This window comes from Neolamprologus multifasciatus, chromosome 16 (assembly GCF_963576455.1).
Source record: "Neolamprologus multifasciatus chromosome 16, fNeoMul1.2, whole genome shotgun sequence".
NCBI lineage: Eukaryota > Metazoa > Chordata > Actinopteri > Cichliformes > Cichlidae > Neolamprologus > Neolamprologus multifasciatus.
In genome coordinates, this window is record NC_140454.1 from 29243314 (window position 1) to 29267685 (window position 24372).

The 24372-nt window shown below is 45.0% G+C and overlaps 1 protein-coding gene and 1 long non-coding RNA gene across 3 annotated transcripts in view; one reads left to right on the forward strand and one right to left on the reverse strand.

The window, feature by feature from the left end:
* LOC146501036 (uncharacterized) overlaps positions 1–24372 on the reverse strand; it is a 178230-nt gene that overhangs the window by 30456 nt on the left and 123402 nt on the right. The window lies entirely within an intron of this gene.
* cyp27a1.1 (cytochrome P450, family 27, subfamily A, polypeptide 1.1) overlaps positions 147–24372 on the forward strand; it is a 31596-nt gene continuing 7370 nt past the window's right edge. For both annotated transcript variants that reach the window (XR_014869692.1, XM_085134539.1), the window contains exons 1-4: positions 147–458; positions 16838–17019; positions 20753–20952; positions 21106–21303. Coding sequence is in view for 1 of the 2 variants with exons in the window: in XM_085134539.1 (XP_084990665.1) it covers positions 162–458; positions 16838–17019; positions 20753–20952; positions 21106–21303 (877 nt within the window). In the remaining variant the exon portion in view is untranslated. The remainder of the gene's footprint in view (positions 459–16837; positions 17020–20752; positions 20953–21105; positions 21304–24372) is intronic.

Genomic DNA, 24372 nt, shown 5'->3' on the forward strand with positions numbered 1-24372 from the left:
ACACTATAGTCAGGCTTGCTCCAAAGCAGCCATCTCACTGTTACTGAGCAGAAAAATGTGAGCTTAGGTATTTTTCCATTTGTGGTCCTTTGTGGCTTCTTGTCTTTGTTGATCCTTAAACATTAAGGTTAAACATTTAGCAAGATGTGGCCCCTCCCTTTATGGCTAGTCTTCTGCATGCAATAGGAGCTCTCTGTATTTTCTATTCTCCCCTCATAATGGCTGCATGGCTGTCCAGTAGACTGGTGAAGAGAAAATGCAGCTCACTGCTGCCGTGCCCTATCTCCCTGGCCCCAGTCTGCTCCAGAGGGGTGGCAAGGGTCTCCCCTGCCTCAGGGGCCCTCTCCACCATCCAGAAAAAGCCTCGGACAGTGGAAGATCTCCCACATGTCAGCTTCTTGGAGTTTCTTTGCAGAGTGGTGTTTCAGGGTTTCTACAAACGTATGCATGAGCTTCAGGTAGGCTGCAGTGCATGATCTTTATTATGTTCACTCACAGTGATACGTGCTTTTTTCAGTTGGAGTTCAAAGATGTTTTGTGTTTTCCACCTGATGCATTTCAGAAACCCTGGTGACAAATTCGATAATCTGACAGGTCATGGGTTTACAAGTGACTGCATTTTCCTCCAGTGACAATACATAATAGAAAATGTTGGGCTGGTTGTATGACTCTTTTTCCATAGTTACCTTCAGACAGTATCAGCTTGTCTCACAGCTAACTGACACACAGTCTTGGGCTGCTTTCTCCCTCTGATGCAAGGGCGTAGATTTGGTTTTGGCATTGGTGGGGACGGATGATTCAACCATCGAACGGATGGTTTCTTTTTTTTCCTTTTTGTCTTTGCTTCTTGATAAAAAAAAGGAGAAATATACTTGCCTACATATGCTATTCTACATGCTTTTAAACCATTTAAAATTACAATTCATAGTTTTATATGTGAATTATATAATGTTAAATTACTATTAAACAAATGACTAAGTATTTTATACTTTAGTTTACTTCAACCATAATCCACATAAATCAGATATCATACAAAAATAAAAATAGCTTCAAATACAGTCATGACAATAAAATAATATGACTTTAAGGACTTAACAACATTACTTCAGTTATAGTACACCAACATCTCTTATACATTAGCACTAAGGGAACACTGAACCACTGAACAACTACTCATCTAAGATTACCACAAAGTAAAAGATCTCTCAGCAAAATTATGCAACATTTTAGGCACACTATTGCCCCTATCAAGTCAGTGAGCTGGGATGTTTTACTCTAAACATGAACTACTGTTACTGTAAATCAGGGCCATGCAGAGAGGTTTAAAGGGGCGGGTGCTCAAAGTTAAAAAGGGCACATTGAACCAGGCTGAATAACAACAACACACATTCATCAAGAATCTAATATGGGCAACAAGGCAAAGCAAACGTAGCTGATGTTTTACCTGATGGGTACGATGTTGCTGTTGAGGGGTTGCTGCTGATAGTGCTGGAGGGCGGGGCTGTGCTGATCTGAGACTGTAGACAATAAAAAGTCCATAGGAGAGATGGTAGCTGATTAAACAAGTGTCATGAGATAAATCAAATCAAATCAAATCACTTTTATTGTCACATCACATGTGCAGGTACACTGGTACAGTACATGCGATAAGATAAGATAATATAAGATAAGATAATATAAGATAAGATAATAACAAAATGCAAAGATTGGTGACAGCACTTGGAACCATAAGGCAACAAAAACTGTGAGAAATAAACTCGGCTCTGTCTGTGAATCACTCTTTGCTTCTCTTCTTCCTTCCATCTCATCATTTCATATATCACTCTCCACTTGCTGTCTATCTGAGAACAACTTGCTATTGCAATAAACTATAATCTAATTATCCACACCTAACAACTCTCGCACTTAATCTATAATAAAATGATGACAGAAAAATGTTATAGCACTGCCTTTAGTAGCCTCACACAGCTCCTACTGTTTCCTCCTCGTGTCCTTACCAGGCATGTCTGGACAATGTTATATCATGAGTAATAATTTTTAAAAAATCCATATACATAAAAGAAACACATGCTTGCACACACAGTGACATTTTAGACCTTCTTCAGAATACTGTATATACTAGGGGTGCAACGATACTCGTATCGATATTGAACCGTTCATACAGTGCTTTCGGTTAGGTACGCATATGTATCGAACAATACAAAATTTTTAATTTATTTGATTAACTTTCCTGCGATCTGCGCTCGACAGTGCAGCCTAGGCGGAGTAGTCGAACACAGATTCACTGAGCGCAGGGCAAGCTAGCCAGACAGAAGTTAAGCTCTCCTTGCAACATGGCAAATTGAACCTCCCCCACCCTGACTCAGATCTGGTGTTTGGAACTATTTTGTTCTTCATGTGAGGTATGACCCTGAAGGTAAGCGTGTCATGGACAAAAGTAAAACAGTATGTTGGATGTGCCACGCAATGCTCAATTACATGGGTGGGAACTAGTGCGTTAGCGCAGTTAGCTTATTAACGTGTTGACGCTGTCCAGCCCCTAGCATGGGGCGATCAGCGGAAGCTCATTAACGGAGATTTGCCGTGTTGTAGCGTTAACGTCATTTTAACGAGATTGACGCTGACAGCACTAGTGGGAACACAACGAATATGACTGCACATTTACTCCGACATCATCCTAGTGCAAAGACAAGTGGAAGCAGACAAAAACAACAAGCACGCATGCTACAAACTTTACCCGAGTCATTTAGACAGCCGTTAGCACATGATTCTCCTTATACCTGATATGTTTAATATGCTGCTGAGAATATAGCCCAGAAGAAGCGTATAGTATAGCTTTTATTTTGGAAAGAGCCATTTCTCTGTAATAAACTCTCTTTTCCAAAGATGAGTGATTCCTCAATCAGATACAGGGCTCACAAAATCGCTAGCCCGACGTCCCGGGGCTTTTTTCCAGTCGGGCTACCAAAATCTATCTCTGCCCTGCCCGTCGGCCTATTGTAGGAAGGAAAAATATATCATCGGTGGCATCGGTGAGCCACTGTCAATATGTGACATATTGAAATCGCGTTTGAATTTGCGCTTGTTTTTTGCTTTCACTTTGCAATCATGCAAACTGTGTTAGAGAGCGACAGCACTGATCGGTGAGTGATGATAATTTGCGCACCAGTTCCTCTGACATCTGACAACATGACAAGTGAAATCTCCCGCAGCAAGCTTAAACATGTGAGAGGTTGATCGCGCAGAGAATCGCTGAGCATTATGTAAGTGAGTGTGTAAAAGCAGCAGGATATATATTTTAGTTCTGCTGAGTCAAATAAGACCGGTCAGGGTGAAGAAGTGACAGCCAAAGAAAAGCTTACCACAAAACGGAAAAGTTATGACAAATCAGACTATAAGGCAAAAAGAAAGTGCAGCTTTATGGTTTCATGGACAAAAGAATTTCTGTGGCTGCAATATGACGAGCTAAATAACCAGGGCTGCACATAAGTGGTCTGCAGGTGCGCATTCGCTGTCAAAATAAAAAACGCGCACAAGATAAGAAGTTGCAACGCGTGTTTGCGTACATAAGATTTTCTGGAGGAGGACAGACATTTGTTTAGAACTTTTAAAGATGTCGAAGAAGCTCCTTTAAGCAATTACTTTGGTGTTCCTCCACCTCCAAAGAAATGTCAGAAGGAGTCCGAACCACAAAAGAAGCGCGTATTCTCGGAAAAGTGGTTGCAGGAGGTGAGCTGGCTTCAAACAAATGATGAACGCACAGAGATGTGGTGCAGAATGTGCCGTGAAAATCCCACTCTAGCGGACAAAAACACTGCCTTTTATATGGACGCAAACGCACGTTGCAACTTCTTATCTGGTGCGTGTCTTTTATTTTGACAGCGAATGCGCACATGCGGACCACTTATGTGCACCCGTGTAAATAACACGATGTTCTGCCGGGTGTGTTGTTTTCTCTCGATTTCTGAGTCGACAAGCGCCTTTGTTACTGGGACCAGTAATTTTAAGAAAGGCCCCCATTAGAACCCATGAGAAATGCAAGAAATACATTATTGCTCAGTCTGCAATATCTTTCCCAGAACAAACACCAATTGCAAATAACATACTAAAAATCAACCTGGAAATCAGTTTAAAACAGCGTACTATGTTGCAAAGAGTGAACTACCACTGGCAAAATTTAGCAGTCTTTGCAAACTTCAAAAAGCAAATGGCCAAAGATCTTGGTTCCACTTGCCTCTTACCCGTGACTTCAGTGGAAATTTCAAATTCAGGATCTGACACAGACTGATTCATCTCCTACACAGTTCTTACAAGTTCATAGAAATTTCTGTTCAATTAGAACCAAGTATTTCAGTTGATGATTGTAATTTTTATACAATGTTGTAATTTGTGTTTCAACAATTTTTTGATTAATGTTTTGTTTCTGTTACAATATTATACTTTAATGTATAATATTGTAATGGAAACAAAACATATATTTATATATATTTATAATTTTAATAAATGACAAATTAAAAAGGCATGAACATTTCTTTTTGTATCGAAAAAATATCGAACCGTGACACCAAATTATCGAACCGAACCGTGAATTTTGTGTATCGTTGCACCCCTAGTACAGTGGGGCAAAAAAGTATTTAGTCAGCCACCGATTGTGCAAGTTCCCCCACTTAAAATGATGACAGAGGTCAGTAATTTGCACCAGAGGTACACTTCAACTGTGAGAGACAGAATGTGAAAAAAAAATCCATGAATTCACATGGTAGGATTTGTAAAGAATTTATTCGTAAATCAGGGTGGAAAATAAGTATTTGGTCAATAACAAAAATACAACTCAATACTTTGTAACATAACCTTTGTTGGCAATAACAGAGGTCAAACGTTTACTATAGGTCTTTACCAGGTTTGCACACACAGTAGCTGGTATTTTGGCCCATTCCTCCATGCAGATCTTCTCAAGAGCAGTGATGTTTTGGGGCTGTCGCCGAGCAACACGGACTTTCAACTCCCACCACAGATTTTCTATGGGGTTGAGGTCTGGAGACTGGCTAGGCCACTCCAGGACTTTCAAATGCTTCTTACGGAGCCACTCCTTTGTTGCCCGGGCGGTGTGTTTTGGATCATTGTCATGTTGGAAGACCCAGCCTCGTTTCATCTTCAAAGTTCTCACTGATGGAAGGAGGTTTTGGCTCAAAATCTCACGATACTTGGCCCCATTCATTCTGTCCTTAACACGGATCAGTCGTCCTGTCCCCTTGGCAGAAAAACAGCCCCATAGCATGATGTTTCCACCCCCATGCTTCACAGTAGGTATGGTGTTCTTGGGATGCAACTCAGTATTCTTCTTCCTCCAAACACGACGAGTTGAGTTTATACCAAAAAGTTCTACTTTGGTTTCATCTGACCACATGATATTCTCCCAATCCTCTGCTGTATCATCCATGTGCTCTCTGGCAAACTTCAGACGGGCCTGGACATGCACTGGCTTCAGCAGCGGAACACATCTGGCACTGCGGGATTTGATTCCCTGCCGTTGTAGTGTGTTACTGATGGTGACCTTTGTTACTTTGGTCCCAGCTCTCTGCAGGTCATTCACCAGGTCCCCCCCGTGTGGTTCTGGGATCTTTGCTCACCGTTCTCATGATCATTTTGACCCCACGGGATGAGATCTTGCGTGGAGCCCCAGATCGAGGGAGATTATCAGTGGTCTTGTATGTCTTCCATTTTCTGATGATTGCTCCCACAGTTGATTTTTTCACACCAAGCTGCTTGCCTATTGTAGATTCACTCTTCCCAGTCTGGTGCAGGTCTACAATTCTTTTCCTGGTGTCCTTCGAAAGCTCTTTGGTCTTGGCCATGGCGGAGTTTGGAGTCTGACTGGTTGAGGCTGTGGACAGGTGTCTTTTATACAGATGATGAGGTCAAACAGGTGCCATTCATACAGGTAACGAGTGGGGGACAGAAAAGCTTCTTACAGAAGACGTTACAGGTCTGTGAGAGCCAGGGATTTTCCTTGTTTGAGGTGACCAAATACTTATTTTCCACCCTGATTTACGAATAAATTCTTTACAAATCCTACCATGTGAATTCATGGATTTTTTTTTCACATTCTGTCTCTCACAGTTGAAGTGTACTTCTGGTGCAAATTACTGACCTCTGTCATCATTTTAAGTGGGGGAACTTGCACAATCGGTGGCTGACTAAATACTTTATTGCCCCACTGTATATACTATGGGCATCACGGTGCTGATCCAGAATCCTTACATTATTATTTATTACTAGAGCTATAATAATAAAGCAATGAGGAGGGGGAAGTAATAAATATGAAATAATGTCATTATGATGATTCCATTTGTTTCACTATCCACTCTGTGCAGGGGCAAAGCTTATTACATTTTTAAACTGTAGAGATACAATAATTTTACTGATGTAAAAACCAAATTTTGTCTTATTTAAAATATAAATCTAATATAATCTGCTTCTTAATGTATGTTCTTTAAAATACAGCGTGTGTTTTTTAATATATTATGATTATAATAATGCATAATTATGTGGACATGCATATTAGATCGTTTTTTAGTGAAATATAATCCTTCCAGAAAGGCAGGAAAAGCCCGGAAACTTACTTTAAAACTAAATATGTTCTAAATACTTTAAAACTAAATATGTTCCCTAAAACGGTGACAGAGCTACAGACCCATGACAGCCTTACACAGGTAGCCAGCAGCTATGACCAGCACAATGCAGTTAATAAAAGGACAGGTAATGTTTGTCACGCTGTTGCACACGCAGCACGCTCGTTTGTTTCAACATACCAACGTGTACATAATAAGCTAATACTCCTGTGTGCTACACACTACAGTGTACGCTGTACACCTACTTACTGGTTTTGTCGCATCAGTCTGTCTCTGAGTTAATTTGTGTTTCTCCTACAGCTCCGGACCCCAAAAAATGCGCGTGCTCTCTGTGAGCTCGTTCCTACGGAGCCCCGCAGGGGACATGGGAGAAAAAAAATAAAATAAGACGGACTAACTCGGGATCTCGCAAAAGTTTTGCGAGATCTCGCAAAACAAACTCGGGATCTCGCAAAACGTTTGCGAGATCTCGCAAACGTTTTAGCCGCATTCTTCGGACGCTGGCTCGAAGCCGACCGGGAGGTCGAGGCACGATGTGCTGGGAAAGCGGTGTTCCTCCCGGCTGTAGTAGGTCTCGACCTCCCAATAGCTAGAAGCTAACGGGAGGTCGAGAGATCCCGAGTTTGTTTTGCGAGATCTCGCAAAATTTTTGCGAGATCCCGAGTTAGTTTTGCGAGATCTCGCAAAAGTCCGTCTTAATTTTTTTTTCTCCCATGTCCCCTGCGGGGCTCCGTACGTTCCCGGCTCGTAACCAGCGCGTTCTGCCGTCAAGGGCGATCATTGGTTAAATGTGATCATGTGACTGATGCAAGACAGATCCTTTTATTTAGTTAAATATTATTGTTGAGGGGCACAGACAGGACTCTGCACCCACACACACATTTAAAAAAAATAAATAAATAATTTTTAAAAAAAAGTTGCCTCAACAAAAGGGCACTCTGGGCACCCATCAGGAAAGGGGCGGGTGCTCAAGCCCCTCTAGCCCCCCCTCCCTCTGCACGTGCCCGCTGTAAATGACCTTTAAATTTGGTAAATATTTTTTATGTTTGTTTGAAAGGTACTTCGGTTTTATTTTGAAACAGGAAACTGGCGCAAAACCGTTAAAGGGCTGTTAGTAACCTTTCTTTTAGGATATGGTAAATAGTGTGCCTTAAAGTGAAAAATATGTACGTTTCCTTTTCCAATTAGTACCTGGCTGACAGTGGCACAAGGTTTGTTAATGTTTCCTTTAACGGAATAAGTTACATGCAATCAAAATGTTGTTTAATAAAGTTTATGTTGTTAACCTTGACCTTTGTGTAGTTGTAAGTTAGTGAGGTGATATAATGAATTGAGTGATGTAAATTTGATGTATATGCTATATGTGAGCAGGAGAAATTTTTCCTTTGATGTTATGGTATTAATATTGCTGGTTTTGTTTTGCTCCTAGCTCTTACGGTGTCTTCACTGAATGTTTCAATAAAAACATTTCCAATAAAACCTCTGTGAAGCATCAGTATAAGAGACCATCATTCAGCCAGGGATGCTACAGTTACAGCAACAGACATGGACTACATGTCCCACACAACAACTCAATGTCCACTATGTGAAGGAGCCAAACACATGCCTTCTCCTCTCGTTAACTGAGATAAACTGCTGGCATATTTGTTTTACATCGATACTGTCCAGTGTCTCCTGGTGGACATGGCAACACGTTATTTATGGTTATATACAATTTTAGACTGATGTGGGCCAAAGCCTAAAACGATGTGCCGGGAGTTTGCTGTTCTCCCCGGTTCAGATATTTGACGTTTACACTGTAATAGAGTGAATTGTTGCCCCCCAGTGGTAAAATACAGAAGTGCCTGTTACAGGGCTAGTTCTTGGTTGACCAATATATAACAACAAAAGGGTAGTTTGTGCACCGCTAAGAAAACAACAAGTTAGTGTGTGATGTCCTGCTGTTCAATAAAGGCACCTATCCACGTCCTTCTGTCCTGATCTTTTCAAAGAGCCTAATCCAGAATATCACAACTGGCGACGAGGATTCTAAGGATTTCCACAGCGTGACAGAGGCTCTAGAAGGGCTGTGTTCACATGTAAAGAAAAAGACAAAACAAGACGTTTTCTTCAGGGCTGCAGCGGAACAGTTTTTGGTGAGCTAACATGGCGATGCATGTGGGTCGTGTTGAAGAGTATAATGAATCAAAGGAAGATTTTGAGTCATATTTGGAGCGGTTGGAGCAATGGATGTTGGCAAATGATGTTTCCGATGAGAAGAAAGTGTGCACGTTTCTCTCTGTGATCGGAGCAGATACATACAGGCTGCTAAAGAATCTTGTGTCTCCGAGGGTACCGAGTACTATGGGATATGCAGCGCTGACTGCAGCGTTAAGTGCGCATTATAAGCCGACTCCAGTGGTGATAGCTGAGCGTTTTCGTTTTCAGAAACGTAACCAGAAAGAAGGGGAGGCAGTTTCAGACTATGTTGTCGCCCTGAGGCAGTTGTCAGCCACATGTGATTTTGGACAATATTTGGATGAGGCCCTGAGGGATCGTATTGTTAGTGGGCTGCGTTCTGATGCTGTGCAGCGCAAGCTACTATCGGAAAAAGATCTTACATTTCCACGTGCGTGTGAGATTGCCATATCCATGGAACTCGCTTCGAAAAATACGATGGAGTTCTCAGGACGCCAGGACCCTCACCACATAAATGCCTTGACAAATGCTCCACATTTTTTCAACAAAGGATGGAAAGGACAGAACAGGCAAGAGGGCAATAACAAGCCAAAGAACTGGAAGGGACCTAAAAAAGACACAGGAGTGAAGCAACCATGTTATCGTTGTGGTGGAAAGCATTCAGCACGTGAGTGCAAATTTAAGAGTGAAAAGTGTCATGTTTGTGCAAAAATAGGACACATTGCATGTGCTTGCAGGAATAAAAAATTCAGTCAGCAAACTCAGTATTTGGAAACTGAGGATGAATGCTCAAGTAGGAATGATGAAGCTAAACCTTTTGGAGTTTATTCAATGTACTCCATCACCTCCAGTGAGAAGGGATACACAGTGGATGTTGCGCTTGGGAACAAGAACACCACCATGCTGCTGGATACAGGATCAGCAGTGTCGGTAGTATCAGACAAGTATTATCAGATGCATCTCACTCATTTCCCTATAAAACCAGCCAGTGGGCTAAAGCTCAAGTCCTACTCAGGCCAACACATTGCTGTGCGTGGATATATTATGTTACCAGTACAGTATGGGACCCAAAACATCACCCTACCACTGATCGTTGTTCAGGGAGACAGACCAGCTCTGATTGGACGAAACTGGTTAAAGAAACTACAGCTGAGCCGGAAACAGATTTTCACAGTACACAAGGTACTGGTGCAGAAAGAAGCAAAGCCAGGAGTACTAGAAGTGATTCAGCGCCATCAGGCAGTGTTTTCGGATGACCAAGGCTGCATAAAGGAATTTAAAGCTAGAATCCACACTAAACCAAACACTACACCAATTTTCTGTAAAGCTCGCCCAGTTCCTTATGCACTAAAAGAAGCTGTGGAAAAGGAGCTGGGCAGATTGGAAAAGGTGAAGGTTATTTCAAAGGTTGAGAAAAGTGAGTGGGCATCCCCTATTGTTACTGTGCCAAAAGCAGACAAAACAATTAGGATATGTGGTGACTACAAAGTCAGTGTCAACCAGTGTGTTGAAGAGGAAAGATATCCACTTCCTAATACTGAAGATTTGTTTGCTACTTTAGCTGGAGGAACATCCTTCAGTAAACTTGACCTTTCTCATGCCTATCAGCAGCTACAGTTAGATGAAGAATCAGAGAAGTATCTGGTCATCAACACACACAAAGGTCTCTATAAATACAATCGCCTCAGCTATGGTGTTTCCAGTGCTCCGGCTCTTTTCCAGTCTGTGATGGATCAAATCCTTCAGGGGATGGAGCATGTGACCTGCTTTTTGGATGACATCCTCATCACTGCTTCATCTGAAAAGGAGCATTTGAAGAGGTTGGAAGAAGTACTCACACGTCTGAAGAAGCATGGTGTCAGAGTGAAGCTTTCCAAGTGCCATTTTCTTCAGAGCAGTGTGGAGTACCTGGGACATCGTATTGACAGGGATGGTCTGCATCCTTTAGAGGAAAAGGTAGCAGCCATAGCAAATGCACCAGAACCAACAAACGTCACTGAACTGAAGTCCTTTCTTGGTCTTCTAAATTACTACAGTCAATTTTTGGAAAATCCATCCACCATTCTTCAGCCTTTGCATAACCTGTTGAGAAAAGATGCTAAATGGATTCGGACCATGGAATGTGCAGAAGCATTCAGGGATGCAAAAAGTCTACTGTTGCAGAACAAAGTGTTGGCGCACTACAGCACAAATCTGCCATTGAAGTTAGCCTGCGATGCGTCACCTTATGGATTGGGCGCAGTCATCTCTCATGTCATGGAAAATGGAGAGGAAAGGCCTGTGGTTTCGCATCAAGAACATTAACTGAAGCTGAGCGGAAGTATGCCCAGATAGAAAAAGAGGCCCTTGCCATAATTTTTGGAGTAAAGAAATTCCATAAATATCTGTATGGAAGGAAATTCACTCTCATAACAGATCATAAGCCACTGCTGGCTATACTAGGGCCAAAGTCAGCTGTCCCAACACTCGCTGCACTAAGAATGCAACGCTGGGCTCTTATTCTAATGGCATACAACTATGACATTGAATATAGAAGATCAGCTGAACATGCCAATGCAGATGCATTGTCACGTCTACCTTGGAATACGCCAGACAACATTGCAGAGGAGGGAAGTATCTTCTATTTCTCACATATGGAAGAGCTACCAATAGTAGCTAAAGACATTGAGAGAGCAACCATGAAGGATCCAATCCTCAGCAAGGTCTGGAGCTACACCATGAATGGGTGGCCGAGTTATATGCAAGACGAATCACTTAAGCCTTACTTTACACGCAGACACGAGTTGTCAGCGGAACAAGGATGTGTTCTTTGGGGACAACGGGTCATCATTCCACCAGTTTACCAACAGAAAGTGCTGGAAGACCTGCATCATGAACATCCAGGTATCTGTCGTATGAAAGCACTCGCTCGCAGTTACCTGTGGTGGCCAGGCTGTGATGGTGATATACAAGAACTGGTTCAAAGCTGCTCAGTCTGTCAGGCTGTACAGAAGTCAGCACCCGTTGCACCACTCCATCCGTGGAAGTGGCCTGAGAGAGTTTGGCAACGGATTCACATTGATTTTGCTGAAAAAGGCAAGCAGTACTTTTTAATTGTCATTGACAGCAGAGTTGTTCCTGAAATGTCAGATCCGGACTCTGAACTAAGCAGACACATTGAACAGAAACAGTCTGAGCAGAAGCGACACCATGATTACAGAACCCAACCTGTTCGCGTTTTTTCGGAGGGAGATGCTGTGCGTATCCGAAACTTCGGGGGGGGGACAAAATTGACTGAGGACCACCTGTTACCATGGAGACAGACTGTGGAGAAACCCCCAGTTATATTTTCACCGGTTTTAGAGGGACGACCAGAAGTGATTATGGACGGTGTTGTTCCAGAGATACCACCAAGTCCACCTGGAATTTTAACATCACACCCTTTAACTCCTGAACCACCTAAACAGACAACCGATGAACCACCAGTCTCCACCCCAGAAACCACCCAAAGCCCATCTGTGGAACGCAGATACCCAGAGAGACGCAGAGTTCCCCCAAAGAGACTGAATCTTTGAAAATGTAGAATTGTGTTTTAGTTATTTACTGCCAGTTATTTTAGAAGTCCATCCATCCATCTTCATCCGCTTTATCCGGGGCCGGGTCGCGGGGGCAGCAGCCTAAGCAAAGAGGCCCAGACCTCCCTCTCCCCAGCCACCTCCTCCAGCTCGTCCGGGGGAACACCAAGGTGTTCCCAGGCCAGCCGAGAGATATAATCTCTCCAGCGTGTCCTGGGTCTGCCCCGGGGCCTCCTCCCGGTGGGACATGCCTGGAACACCTCACCCAGGAGGCGCCCAGGGGGCATCCTTGTCAGATGCCCAAACCACCTCAGCTGGCTCCTTTCGATGTGGAGCAGCAGCGGCTCTACTCTGAGCCCCTCCCGGATGGCCGAACTTCTCACCCTATCTCTAAGGGAGAGGCCAGCCACCCTTCGGAGGAAGCTCATTTCCACCGCTTGTATCCGCGATCTCGTCCTTTCGGTCACTACCCACAGCTCGTGGCCATAGGTGAGGGTAGGGACGTAGATCGACCGGTAAATTGAGAGCTTCGCTTTTACACTCAGCTCCCTCTTCACCACGACGGACCGGTGCAGCGTCTGCATTACTGCAGCTGCAGCCCCAATCCGTCTTTCGATCTCCGGCTCCCTTCTCCCATCACTCGCAAACAAGACCCCGAGATACTTGAACTCCTCCACTTGGGGCAGGAACTCATCCCCGACCCGGAGTGGGCACTTCACCCTTTTCCGGCTGAGAACCATGGCCTCAGATTTGGAGGTGCTGATCCTCATTCCCGCTGCTTCACACTTGGCTGCGAACCGCTCCAGTGCGATCTGGAGGCCCTCACCCGATGAAGCCAACAGAACCACATCATCCGCAAAGATCAGAGATGAGATTCTGAGGCCACCAAAGCGAAAGCCCTCCGCCACTTGGCTGCGCCTAGAAATCCTGTCCATAAAAATTATGAACAGAACCGGTGACAAAGGGCAGCCCTGGCGGAGCCCATCACCCACCGGGAACGAGTCCGACTTATTGCCGGCAATGCGAACCAAGCTCTTGCAACGGTTGTATAGGGATCGAATGGCCCGTAGCAATGGGCCAGACACCCCATACTCCCGCAACACCTCCCACAGGACACCCCGAGGGACACGGTCGAATGCCTTCTCCAAGTCCACAAAACACATGTAGACTGGTTGGGCAAACTCCCATGCACCCTCAAGTATCTTCGAGAGGATAAAGAGCTGGTCCAGTGTTCCGCGACCAGGACGAAAACCGCATTGTTCCTCCTGCATCCGAGGTTCGACTAGCGGACGAACTCTCCTTTCCAGCACCCTGGCATAGACTTTCCCGGGGAGGCTGAGGAGTGTGATCCCCCTGTAGTTGGAACACACCCTCCGGTCCCCCTTCTTAAAGATGGGGACCACCACCCCGGACTGCCAATCCACGGGTAGTGCCCCTGATCTCCACGCAACATTGCAGAGGCGTGTCAACCAGGACAGCCCTACAACGTCCACAGCCTTCAGGAACTCGGGGCGGACCTCATCAACACCAGGGGCTCTGCCACAAAGGAGTTGTTTAACTGCCTCAGTGACCTCGCCCCCGGAAATTGGCGGGTCATTCCCCTCATCCCCAGACTCTGCTTCCTCCTCGGGGGATTAAGGAGGTCCTCGAAGTATTCCTTACATCGCCTGACAATTTTCTCAGTCGACGTCAGCAGCGCTCCGCCAGCACTATACACAGTGCAGGTAGAGCACCGCTTTCCCCTCCTGAGACGCCTGACGGTTTGCCAGAACCTCTTCGAGGCAGTCCGAAAGTCTTTTTCCATGGCCTCTCCGAACTCCTCCCACACCCGAGTTTTTGCTTCAGCCACTGCCCGAGCCGCATTCCGCTTGGCCTGTCGATACCTGTCGGCTGCCTCCGGAGTCCCACAGGCTAACCAAGCCCGATAGGACTCCTTCTTCAGCCTGGTGGCTCCCTTCACCTCTGGTGTCCACCATTTGGTTCGGGGATTACCACCACGGCAGGCACCAACCACCTTGCGGCCGCAGCTCAATGCAGCAGCTTCGGCAATGGAGGCGCTGAACATGGTCCATTCGGACTCAATGTCCCCCGCCTCCCTCGGAATGCTGTTGAAGCTCTGCCGGAGGTGTGCGTTGAAGATCTCGCGGACTGGGGCCTCTGCTAGTCGTTCCCAGCACACCCTCACTGCGTGTTTAGGTGCACCAGGTCTGTCCAGCGTCCTCCCCCGCCACCTGATCCAACTCACCACCAGGTGGTGATCAGTTGACAGCTCAGCCCCTCTCTTTACCCGAGTGTCCAGAACATATGGTCGCAGGTCTGGTGATACGATTACAAAATCGATCATCGACCTACGGCCTAGAGCGTCCTGGTGCCACTTGCACTTATGGACACTCTTATGTTCGAACAAGGTGTTCGTTATGGCCAAACTGTGATTAGCACAGAAGTCCAATAACAAAGCACCGCTCGGGTTCAGATCAGGGAGGCCGTTCCTCCCAATCACGCCCCTCCAGGTCTCGCTGTCGTTACCCACGTGAGCATTGAATTCTCCCAGCAGGACATCAGAGTCTCCAGGTGGGGCACCTTCCAGCACCCCCCCCCCCCCCCCCCCAGGGACTCTAAGAAGGCTGGGTACTCCGAACTGCCACTCGGCGCATAAGCGCAGATGACAGTCAGGACCCGTTCCCCGACCCTAAGGCGCAGGGAACAAACCCTCTCGTCCACCGGGAAAAAGCCCAACGTACTGGCGGCAAGCCGAGGGGATATTAGAATACCCACCCCAGCCCGCCGCCTCTCACCAGGGGCAACTCCAGACTGAGACAGAGTCCAGCCCCTCTCCAGGAGACTGGTTCCAGAGCCCAAGCCATGCGTAGAGGTGAGCCTGACTATATCTAGCCGGTACCTCTCAACCTCACGCACTAACTCAGGCTCCTTCCCCACCAGAGAGGTGAAATTCCATGTCCCTATTGCCAGTCTTGGCAGCCGGGGGTCAGTCCACCAGGGCCTCCGCTCCGGGCCGCCACCCGGCACACAATGCACCCGACCCCTATGGCGCCTCCTGCGGGTGGTGGGCCTGCGGGAGGATGGGCCCATGTCTCCTCTTCGGGCTGTGCCCGGCCGGGCCCCATGGACTAAGGCCCGGCCACCAGACGCTCGCCTTCGGGCACCCTCCCCGGGCCTGGCTCCAGGGCGGGACCCCGGTAACCCTATCCCGGGCAGGGTAAACTGTTCCCTCTGTGTTTTTTTCATAAGGGTCTTCTGAATCGCTCTTTGTCTGGTCCCTCACCCAGGACCAATTTGCCATGGGAGGCCCTACCAGGGGGCAAAAGCCCCCAGACAACATAGCCCCTGGGATCCCTGGGACACACAAACCCCTCCACCACGATAAGGTTGCGATTCACGGAGGAGTGAACAGTTTAATAATGAAAGTAATGGCTACATTTGTTCATTGTTCGTAAGGGCCACAGAATATTTCTTTGGTGGGGGCAGTGAAATACATTCTTTAAAGGGTTGCTTATTTCAATTACAAATCTAAAAGGGGAGGAATGAAATAGAGTGAATTGTTGCCCCCAGTGGTAAAATACAGAAGTGCCTGTTACAGGGCTAGTTCTTGGTTGACCAATATATAACAACAAAAGGGTAGTTTGTGCACCGCTAAGAAAACAACAAGTTAGTGTGTGATGTCCTGCTGTTCAATAAAGGCACCTATCCACGTCCTTCTGTCCTGATCTTTTCAAAGAGCCTAATCCAGAATATCACATACGCAGCTACATTCTCGCCTGAAATTTTTTTTAAAGTTTATTTTGCAACCCAGAAAGAGTAATAACAGGGGCACTGAAATTCGGGATTGTCCGAGAAAAAACGGGAGGGTTGGCATGTATTGCCTTGCATAGCCTGTAACGTTATTATGGTGGACAGATTTTATGAGTGAACTTGACTTTAAGTCACTTTTACAGGTTTCTTTGAAAAATACTTTCTTATATCCAGGTTCTTTTTGCTGCCATCCTCCTCTCCTCCTGGCAGCGCAGGCTTGCAGCTGCTAAAACTAAACAGAGCTCCCTGAAAGGCACAGCCAATCACATTGGCCATATTTGTCACATGATATAGGACTCCAGTAGAGAACGTAATTTAACTCTTTCTGCACCGCTAGGTGAATGAGACGTTGACAGATCGCTTTTTTAAAATTTCTATCGGTTTTGTTTTTCTTTACTCGAAGAGATCAAATTATTGGTGGCGACAATTCAATAATCGCTGGATATTGGTGGGGACATGTCCCTTCCGTCCATGCCAAATCTGCGCCCTTGCTCTGATGAATCACATGCGGCCACTCCAGCACACACTGACCTCTGGCATCTGATTACTGACTGATTAAATATAATGTCTGCTTTTTAAATTACACATTGCAAAAATCCCCAAATGTCTTTATCTTTATTCTGTAAGAATGCAGCTCTACCTTTATCACTTTTCCACCGTCAGATCTACGAGAAGCAGCTGTATGGTCCCATTTACAGAGACGGACTCAAAGCAATATCCTTAAACACCCCAGAGCTTTTGGCCGAGCTGCTGAGGAAGGATGAGAAGTTCCCTTGTAGAGGAGACATGAGTGTGTGGAGGGAATATCGTGACATGAGAGGATTCGGCTATGGACCTTTTACAGAGTAAGACTACCAAACAGTGTAGTAATGCTGCCCACCTAAAAAAATAATCTCATTGTGATTGCTTAGATTCTAATACGTAACAGATTCCCAGAGAAAGAGTTTTATTGTGAGTGGAAGGGATTGTTTTAGACCTATTTGGGTTAAATAGATTCCTCTCAGGCTGGTATATTCCATAAAGATAAGAAATCAGAAAAATGTTAATGCTCAACAAGTTTTATGAACCGGTGACAATATAAGGGGATCAGTGTTTAATTTTAGCTCTGTCAAGCTCAGTGCAGTAGCAGGAGTAAACCTATTTATGTCCTTTAGGTCGTTTTCGACCCAGCATTTTGAGTTTCTTATGTTTTGGTTTATTTTTGCATTTTGGATTGTTTTCTGAGACTCGTGTGCTTTGCTGATTATTATTAGAATTCTATGTTTCTGTTTATTTGTGTTTAAGGATTTGTTCTTCGGTTGTGTCTCATGTTTAGCATAGTTTGAGTTCCATGTGTTATATTCTGTCTGCCTCTCAGTGTCGAGTCTGCGTCCTTGTGTGATGGTTTCTTGTTTCCTGTTTCATTGTGAAAGTCCGTGTCTTATGTGAGTGTATTCAGTTTGCCTCCCTTGTCTTGTCAATTACTTCCAACTGTGTTCCCCACCTGTGTGTAATCTCCCTGTATTCTCTGACACTGGCTGTGTCCCAATTAAGAGACCACACGCTTGAAGTACGCTCACTACGTGTACTATGTACGGTGCGTACTATAAGTACGAGAAGTGCGGAAGTGAGAGGCTTGTGAAATGGGACGGTCTAGCCTTCGTCGCGCTGTTCAGGTTGCTTAGCAACCATGATACTAACAGCGAGGAACGTTACATACAGCCTTGTTTGACAGAAATGAAGGAGAAAAATGTTTTGTTGGTCATTCATTTTTGTCATGACATCACTGATTAGTTGAGTATCTGAGGCTGAGACCACAGGACTGTAAAACATGATTGTTGGGCTTCATTTCTGTACTGAACAGTCATTTAAGATTAGTTAGTAAATAACAATTAGCTAATGTTGGTCACGAGACTAAAATCATCTCACTGTGGTAATGTAAATATAATATGGCCAATATTATAGTATTGTCAGATTATTATATATATATACATACATACACATATATATACAACCAAGTTAACACTGAAAGTACGAACATCACTAATGTCACATAACTTTGCCGACATGTGTGTATATATATATATATATATATATATATATATATATTTTCCTCCGTAAGGAAAATCGCTATTGGTTGTCCTAAAAGTCGCTAGAAGTCGCTAAATGACGTCATCGCCTAATTTGCATAATTGGTCATGCTAATGTAATTGTAACCTACGTTGTTGGAGAGAGAAATAACATCGTAGAAGACACATAAAGTGAGTAAAAAATGTCCTAAATGCATTTAGAGTTTATTTAGAACTACAAATTAAATTCCTTTTAGCAATTATTGTTTTTTTTTAATGTCACAATTCCAACCCTGCTCCTTTATCCGGGCTTGGACCGGCAAAAGTGACTCGAAATAGGCACTCTGGTGGAGTTACTTTGTGTGTGTTTATAAGTAGTTTTAAACCTTGTGATCCACAAAACAGCATAACAGTAAAAGAAGAACTGACTGCGTTACAGTCAGTGCGGGAGCAGCGGCTTCACTCATGCACGATTCATTTGCAGTTTGGACTCATAGGTGGGAACATCTCCTGCCCTGATAGCAGCTGGGGGAGGACTATCCTCCGCCCGTGAGCGCTTTGGAACGGGCGAGGTGCGCACGGCAGCACCGCTGCTTGTTGAGAGTAAAAGCGATACGCGCTTTCACGTCAAAAAGTCGTCATAAATAAGTCTCCAATAACACCAGAAAAAGTCGCCAGATTTGTCGCTAGTCGCTTTTTAGAAAAAAAGTTGCTAAGGGGGTCTGAAAACTCGCTAAATATAGCGACAAAGTTGCTAAGTTGGCAACACTGGCTGTATGTAACGTTCATGGTTGCTAGGCAACCTGAACAGCGCGACGAAGGCTAGACCGTCCTATTTCACAAGCCTCTCACTTCCGCACTTTTCGTACTTATAGTACGCACCGTACGTAGTACACGTAGTGCGCGTACTTCAAGTGTGCGGTCTCTTAATTGGGACACAGCCTGAGTGTATTTAAGTCGTGTCTTCTGTTGTTGTAGTCGCTGGTCCGTCTGCGTATCTACTGTGTGTTTTCCCTGCTGTCGCCACCATGTACCTTTGTCTACATTCCTTCGTGTTCATGTTTGCTGTTCAATAGTTTAGTTTGTCTCAGTATAGATTATTTTTGTTCCGTTTTGCCATTTCCACCTGTCCTGATTCGTGATTTGAGGTGAAAGACAAACGACTGGAGAGCCATTGTGCGTCAAAACAATGATTTTATTTAAACACATATATGTGGGAAGATGAGCTCTGCAAAACATCAGCCTCGATCTTCCCAGAACAATAAACGAGCAGTCGTATATATAACATCAGGGTATCAGGAAATATAACGCCCCTTGTGCGTCCAAGCAGATAGATAAAATGCATCAGTTCCAGTAATTCCGACCTTGGACATATTTTAAAAAAGAACAGTTCCTTCCTCTGTTCCTCCGTCACCGCCAGATGCTTCCTGTTATTTCATTTACTGCACTTCACTTATCTGTGGAACTAAACTGTCACGTATGCAGGTAAAACAACTTCGCAGTTTCGAGCAAACAAGTCTAGATACTGTGCATGTGTACAGGCAGCCTATGTGTCTTGACCTCAGTGCATGACCTCACTTGACAAACAAAGACATTCTAGAAGTATACTTCCTGACTTCGTCTGAGTCCAGGCAGACTCCAATGCAGCAGGCTGCTGAACACACAGGCCTGTATTCTGTTTACAGGTTATATGTGGTGTATTGTATTGTAAGCATGTATGCAATCCTCTCATAGCTTGGGTCACCTTAAACTAATCAATAGATCGGCCGCTGAACGAAGCTTCAGACCATTATCAATTAACTGACCGAGCTTCAACCCTTTAATTAGCACAAAAATGCAATATGTGTATAACATGATTACAGTTGCACCTGCAATGAAAGATTATTATGTAATTATGCTCACACCTGAAATACAGACTTTAATGTAACATCAACAGCTTCAATAAATGCTCTGATGAAATGATAATGATAAATGATAAGTAATGCAACAGGAATGATAATGGTTATGAATAGTAACAGTAAAATAATATTCTAATCTCCACACACCTTTGTTCTACAATAAACCGCATTCGCATCTCAGCAAGTGCCTGCAATTGGATCCTCTTTCATTTCCTCTACACGGCTCACTCCACTCGCCGTGACAGATACCAGTCAGTAAATATCAGTAAATAATCAAAGTAGTTAATGAAGGTCAGGTCTGTCTGTTCTGCTGTACTTTAAACACAAAACGTTACTCTGTTCACAAGACAAACTGGTTTAAAATAGTGCTCAAAATGAAGGATGCATATATATATATGTGTGTGTGTGTGTGTGTGTGCACGTGTAAGCATAGTAGCAAACAAACTGCAGACCACAGCCAGCTTAGATATTTGTGTGAGCTCTTTAGTTTACTAGCTAAAAACTGGTTGAATGGAAAAATGTAGCAGAAAATCAGCCATAATGGATGCATAAGTGTATCATAGTTCAGACTCTTTGTTGTGTTTGCGTTTGGATTTATTTATTTCAGTGCAAACATGTTTCTGTTCCAACAGGGAGGGAGAGAGGTGGTACAAGCTGAGGGTGGTGCTTAACAAGCAGTTGCTGCATCCGAAGGACTCGGCCCAGTATTCTGGGATTATCAGTGATGTGGTTAAAGACTTCACCAAGAAGATGCGCAGTCTGTGCCAGTGCAGCCCAACGGGAGACTTTGTGACCAACATTGCCAATGAGCTTTATCTGTTTTCACTAGAAGGTAGCCTGAAGGTTAAAACTGCAAATGCTGAATGCTGGACTAAATAACAAATTAGTTTAATGAATTAAATAAAAAAAATATTAATTTCAAACTAAAGTTAAAAGGACGCTTTGTTGCTAGCTTCATTGCCATTTCTTTTTCGTATCCATTCAGGAATTGCCTCCATATTGTTTGAGACAAGGCTTGGTTGTCTGGAAGAGGAAATTCCTGGTGGTACACAAGATTTCATCAATTCCATAGCCCAGATGCTCTCCTACAACATGATAGTGTTTATTCTTCCCAAGTGGAGCCGGAATCTGCTGCCCTACTGGGGACGTTACATTGCTGGCTGGGAGGGTATCTTCAGCTTTGGTGAGCAGTTTGAACCTCACAGTCCTGATGTGTTAGTTAAGTTTTAGAGTGTTAGGAAACAATAAACAGTATTATAAAAAAGAAAAAAATAAATCTGTGGGGGGGTTTTTACACCAACTTCCCGTAAGGAGCCACGGCATTATTCTCTATCAGCTCGTATTTATATAGTGCTTTTTTTTTTTTAAATCATATTGAGGATTCAGAATCCCTTTTACAGTTCAAACTACACGTGCACCATTCAGCATCTTTTATCTTTTATCCAGAGATGTAGTGCTATGTAGTGTAATATGGTAAAGAAGCAGAGTGCAGTCAGCAAAGCCGGGCGCAAACTGGCGGTAGTAACCAGTCAGCCCCAAGAACCACCTCACCTCTTTTTTGGTCTTGGGACGCAGACAGGATGCGATGGCTGCTGTTTTTTCCAACTGTGGACGCACCTACCCACCCCCCAAGTAGTACTCCAGATACTGTACCTCCCTCTGTCCAACCGCACACTTCTTCGGGTTGGCTGTGAGCCCTGCCCATCTCAGGGACTACAGGATCATGGCCACCCACTGCATATGCTACGCCTAGGTGTCACTATGGATGATGACATCATCCAGGTAAGTGGCAGTGTATGCAGTATGCAGACGCAGCACCTGGTCCACGAGACGTTGGAAAATGGCTGGGGCTCCGAACAAGCCATACGTAAGTGTGACAAATTGGTACAAACCGTACGGAGTGGAAAAGGCCATTTTTGCCTTGGACTCTGCAGACAAGGGAATCTGCCAGTAGCCCTTGGTCAAATCCAGCATCGTGAAAAATTGAGCAGTACCTAATCGGTCCAGCAGCTCGGGGCATGGGATTAGAATCAAACTGTGACACCTCATTCACCTTGTGATAGTCCACACGGAGCCGTATAGACCCACTTCAAAAACTATAAGGGCTACACCAAGCACAGTGTGACATTTCTATTATTCCCAGCTTTAACATTTCCGCCAATTTCTTTTTGCACAATTTGCCTTTGCACTCCGGTAACCTGTAGGGCAATAAACGCACCATCATGCCAGGCTGCGTTTCAAACTGATGCACCATGAGATTTGTTCAGCCGGATAAGGGGGAGAACACATCTGCAAAATGTTGTTGCAATGCAGCAACATCTGCTCAGGGCCTGTGTGAGATGGTCCTTACAATGGAGGGAGGTGGGACTCATGTCTCTCCCTAACAGGGCTCACCGGAGAAGCGGTTTCAGCCTCTCTCCATGCTTTAAGGAGGTTGAGGTGATATAGCCTGCCCCTGTCTGACCATACCACCTTATAGTCCACGTCCCCCACTCACCGTGAGACCACAAATGGTCTTTAACTTTGAGTTAGAACACGGGAGTAACACAAGCACTTTATCTCCCAGTGACAATTGCCTGAGTCTAGCCCCTCTGTTGTACAGGTGCTGCTGACATTTGTGAGCCTGGAGCAAATACTCTCATGACGACCTCCACAATGTGTGCGACTTTGCTCGCAGGCCCAGGACGTACTGAATCTCATTTATTGCTGAGTTTGAACTTTCCTCCCAGTTTTCTTTAATTAGGTCCAACACCCCCTGTGGTTTCCTGACGAACAGTAGGGAAAAAATGCCGTGGAGGCCTGGGGCACCTTCTGCACTGCGAACAACAGAGGGTCTAACCAGCAATCGAATTGCGTTTATCCTCGCGAATGAACTTCTGAATCATGGACTTTAAAGTCTTAGTCAATCTGAGGGTGGTAGATGCTGGTCCCAATAGATTTAATGCCCAATAATTCATAAAACTCTTTTAGTGTGCAAGACATGAACGACGTGCCCTGGTCAGTATCTGTTTCGGGATGCCGACTCGGGAGATGACCTGAAACAGCTCCCGTGCCACACTCTTTGCAGAAATGGTGCACAGCAACACTTCTTCTGGATATTGCATTGCATAATCCACCAGAACTAATACAAAGCGATAGCCGTGTGCATACCGGTGAAATGTCCCAATGAGGTCCATACCGATGCGCTCAAACGGGACCTCCACTAATGGTAGTGGGCGCAAAGGCTGGGCAATGGCTGGTTGGTTAACCAGCTGACACTCTGGGCAGGACTTGCACCACCGGCACACATCTGTCCAGCGGTCATACCCCATGTGACCGGCCATTGGGTTATAATGAGCTGCCTGGAAAATCATTTTCCAATGGATTTTAGGCACCAACAACTGGGTGTGTTCCTCCTGTTTGCGAGTGTCATGGCTCACTCGATACAATCTGTCACTAATCAATACAAAATGGGGAAATGTCAGCCTTATGGCGAACTATCTGACTATTAATTTTCTTCAACTGGTCGAAGGCTGAGCGTAGGATGTCATCACGAGACTGCTCCAGTGGAAAATCTTCCATGGAGTGAATTACCAGGCTGGTGGGGTCTCCTGAGAAGGCCCCGCCGGCTCCTCCTCCTCGCTGGAGCCAGTGTTAGATGTCCCAGCATCACCGCTGAGCGCTGCACAGACCCCGCATGTCCCTATCAGCCACGAACAAATTCTGACACACTGTCCCATTAACCTACTGAACCCGGGTCAATACTGTCAAGGTACAGAACGGACTCAAGCACAGACCAACATTCATTTTCCAAAAGATTTTGAAGATTTAGTTTATTGATGCAGGGGTCCAGGGCTACGGGGATCCGTGGGGAAGGAAGGGGAAAAGTCCACACATACACAAAGCTCCTCTTCAATCTCTCCACACTCCTCTTCAGTCACACATGCTTTTGCTCCACTCACGCTTTGCCACTCAGTCGCTCTCAGATGATTCAAACAGGAAACGGGGACATGTCCAGGGGAATCTATATACAAGACAAACACAATCAGAAATGAGCTAGGTTTTCACATAGAATGAAGAGTATCGCTGGGGCAACACTAACACTAATTACTCAACGATCCAGCGACTTTTAGCACAGAACCACCATCTTAAGTAGTGTTCAGGAAATCAGGTAGATCAGCGGCAGGTGTGGTAATCAGGGCACGTGCGCGGGCCAGAGGCAGGAGCCCAAGATGAGCTCTGCCCAGGCAGGCGGAGACAGAGGAGAGGGAGA